At 40.6% G+C, this 3,367-nt stretch overlaps 1 protein-coding gene across 1 annotated transcript in view; it reads right to left on the bottom strand.

Annotated features, from left to right (window-relative positions):
* The window catches only part of SUV39H2 (suppressor of variegation 3-9 homolog 2 (Drosophila)), a 10,602-nt gene extending 7,570 nt beyond the window's left edge, over positions 1–3,032 (bottom strand). The window contains exons 1-3 of the mRNA XM_009321779.1: positions 3,023–3,032; positions 2,567–2,712; positions 890–1,561 (exon numbers count right to left, since the gene is read on the bottom strand). Of these exons, the coding sequence (XP_009320054.1) occupies positions 890–1,561; positions 2,567–2,712; positions 3,023–3,032 (828 nt within the window). The remainder of the gene's footprint in view (positions 1–889; positions 1,562–2,566; positions 2,713–3,022) is intronic.
* Between the last annotated feature and the right edge of the window lie 335 nt (positions 3,033–3,367).

Below are 3,367 nucleotides of genomic sequence, written 5' to 3'. Positions count from 1 at the left end.
ACAAAATTACATAATCATCTTTCTGCATTAACCCCTCACCAGAGATATTTAGACTGATCTCTTGTACGTTTACACAAAAGGTATGAACATGAGAAGTTCGAAGATTTGGGGCAGGAAGGATGGAGGAAATACAGTAAAGACCATAAACATTTGTACGAAGGGACAGAAGGAATTATTTTGAGTCAACTTAGTAGCAAGGCAGATTTGCGGAAGAAATACAACAGACTGGATCAGAGAGGCCGCCAGGAGCTACTGATGTAAAGAGCCCTGAAGCAGAGGAGAGGCTGAACCAGATAAACACAGGGCAATACAAAATCTCGAGAGTAACTCAAGGTCTGTATTTTATAACATGAAAGTTCTGTTTGAAATAGTATGAGATTGAGTAAACAGAAAATGTCCATACTACAAGTCTTATTCTTGATGTTAATCAGAAGTAATAAATATGTTTGGAAATACTACCTTAACAGAAAAGGGACTGACGGACTGGGTGGGGAATTTGGTAATGACTGTGCCTGGGGAACAGCAAAAACTACAGTAATAAAGATGATCAGGGAAGAATAAAGAATATGACTGCCATGGAAGAAAAGAAGGACTTGCCTTTAGAAATACTATCAGGGCGCATATCTAAAATACTTGTCTAGCGACACACAGGGTAAGCATTCTCTTTACATTCAACCTTTTGCAATTGCTCTGGAATAGAGGATGTTCAGGACAATATATTTTTTCTGTCATCTAGAATGCCTATTTATTGTATTTCTCTACTCAGAAGTAGACCTATCTATTATATAGTAGAAGTCAAGAAGTGTTAAAACTGAGAGAAAGCTCATAAAGATTTTCTCCAACGTTTCCTTTATTGTAAATAATTCATCTATATGAGATAAATACATACCTCTCCAACATACTCCATGACAAAACTGTTGGTTTTAATTTTCTGGAGGGTTTTTACTCCCCAGCCACGGCCATTGTTAGTTCTGAAGATGCAAAGAGAATACGGTGTACCTTTCTGTACTATCCTATTAGGGCAGTCAGGCCCACACCTACAAAACGAATTGCATTCATAGATGGGCAAGCCGGGCTGGATTTTCAACTTCTTTCGTTTATTGTAAGCCAAAATAAATCCAGCCTCCTTTGGACAGCACTTCTCAGCGGGGCAGTCAGCGCATTCACAGCCAGTCGTTATTCCGTTTATTACGTTTATTCCCGGAGCAGGTTTATACTCATTAATGTAGTAGAAGTCTAAAGGAGGGCCTTCAAGATCCACAGTGTTTTCTACCAGAATCATTGCTTTATGATTCTTTTTCCTGTTGAGTTCTTCTTTCCATCTCTGCAGAGCTATTCTTTGCTTAGCCTTCTTTACAATGTAATCTGCAACCGCAGGTTTCAAAGCTTTAACATGGTTTCTCACTTTCAGTGCTTTGCCATCTCTCACCCGAGACAAGTATTCATTCTTGTCACTAAGAAAGTTTTGAAGAAGCAATGGGCATTTCAGATTTTTCTGAGGTTCCCAAGTATTTGAAGATTCTGGCCATCCTTTCCATTTCACAAGATAGTATTCTGTGCCCTTGAAATACAGAAACAGACACAGATTTAGCCACATTTCATTTTGCTGAAATCCAGCATCACAGAGTGCACAGACAAACACAAAAGAGCTCTGGAGTTAAGAAACGGCACACAGTGCAGAAGGTCTTGATGTCCCCATAACAGTTAGACTTGGGGAGAAAGAGAAAAAACAAGTTTTCTGTTTACAAATCAACATATAGCACAACTTTGGATACTTTACATATCATCTCTAGGGGCAAAGAAATAAACAGCTGGGATGAACTCTGATCGCTAATGTTATACCTGGAGGAGGCTAGTTTGTTAAGGCCGTTAAGTACATTAGACTAACTGTATAACTGCTAGTTGCATGACTGGTATGCACAAGCAGAATGTAGTTGTATCACATACAGAACAAAAAAAATAATTCTAAACTTACCAGAAAAATCTCTGAAAAACACTATTTGTCATATCAACCATCCTCCCAAAGGAGTAATCCATTAAAAACGCGTAATATTGTATTTATAATCAAGAAGCATACATTTTGTACTTATTTTAAAAAGGCCAAATAACTGTAACAAGGCCAAATCCTGAGACTGAATTTCACTGGCACGATCAAGCCATAGGAATCCAGTTGCAGCACGTGGCCCTAACTCGTCATCAAACAGACTACAACAGTCAAGAGAAAAATATAGACTGTTACCTGCAAATAAAGGAGAAGCATCATAATACATACCAAGCTACAACCTAAAAGCATCAGCATTTTGCTTAACTTCTAGATACGCAAAGGCGAAACATTTCATATTCTAACATCTCTGTAATTTCAGAAAAAGACCTTCCTTCAACATACGGAAAGCAGTAAGTTATACCGCTTTCTGTTTACAGTTCAAAGTTTAAAAGATATTTCATTCGACGTCAGCAAGAGCTTTGTCCTCACAGCCTGCTACTTTATATTATGAGCAAAACTACCTTTGGCTCGCTTCCAAATTTCAGCTGAAAGAGTGATCAAATTGGTCTGTGTTTCTCTTACCTCTTCTACCTTGTAGTCACACAAATATTCCACCTCATAACTCTTTAGATTCCTGTTGGTGATTCCAATGGATTTACATCTGAGATTTTCCTTCCTACATAATTCTTGGAGGGTCTCAAGTGAAGCTAGACATGGCACATACCAAGCTACAATAAGAAAATTGGTAAAGAATCCTATTTAATGTCTCAGCTAAATTGAAATCATTACGCCTTATCCCAGAGTCCCCACATTATCATCTGTGATAGCAGTCCACGAGCGTCTTGTACAACTACAGTGTCTCACAGAGTCACACTCAACCCTTCTCTAATGGGTAAAGTGAAACACATCAATGATTCCCTCCCTGCACTTTTATTCTGTACAGTACGTACATTTATAAACAACAACAAATATTTTGGAGGGCAGAGACTTCCACAGGTGAAGGCTGCACTAAGAACCGAGTAATTTTCCTACAATTACAGCATCCCATAACTGAACTACGGCGACAAGGAAACCTCCGTTCTTTAACGAGACCGCCAAATATCTGTAGTTAGTCAAGTGGAATCGAGCACTTGCGATGCAACCATGGTGACTGGACGAGGAAAGAAAGATCCACAGCGCTCTTCCAGAAGGATCGCGGGTGCCTTGTCAGCTAGGCGGATTTAAAGGGACGCGACACTCCGCAGAGCGGCACGGCAGGAGCGCCAGCTCCCTGCCAGAGCCCGGGAAACACCGCTGGGGTGGGGAAGGGGAGCGTGGGGTGAAGTTTAGAGCAGGAGCCGCGAGTTGCGATGCGGCGAGGGCCGTGCCTCCCTCCCCTCGGCG

This window comes from Pygoscelis adeliae, unplaced genomic scaffold, assembly GCF_000699105.1.
Source record: "Pygoscelis adeliae isolate BGI_AS28 unplaced genomic scaffold, ASM69910v1 Scaffold202, whole genome shotgun sequence".
Classification (NCBI taxonomy): domain Eukaryota; kingdom Metazoa; phylum Chordata; class Aves; order Sphenisciformes; family Spheniscidae; genus Pygoscelis; species Pygoscelis adeliae.
This window is presented reverse-complemented; position numbering and strand designations above follow the sequence as displayed.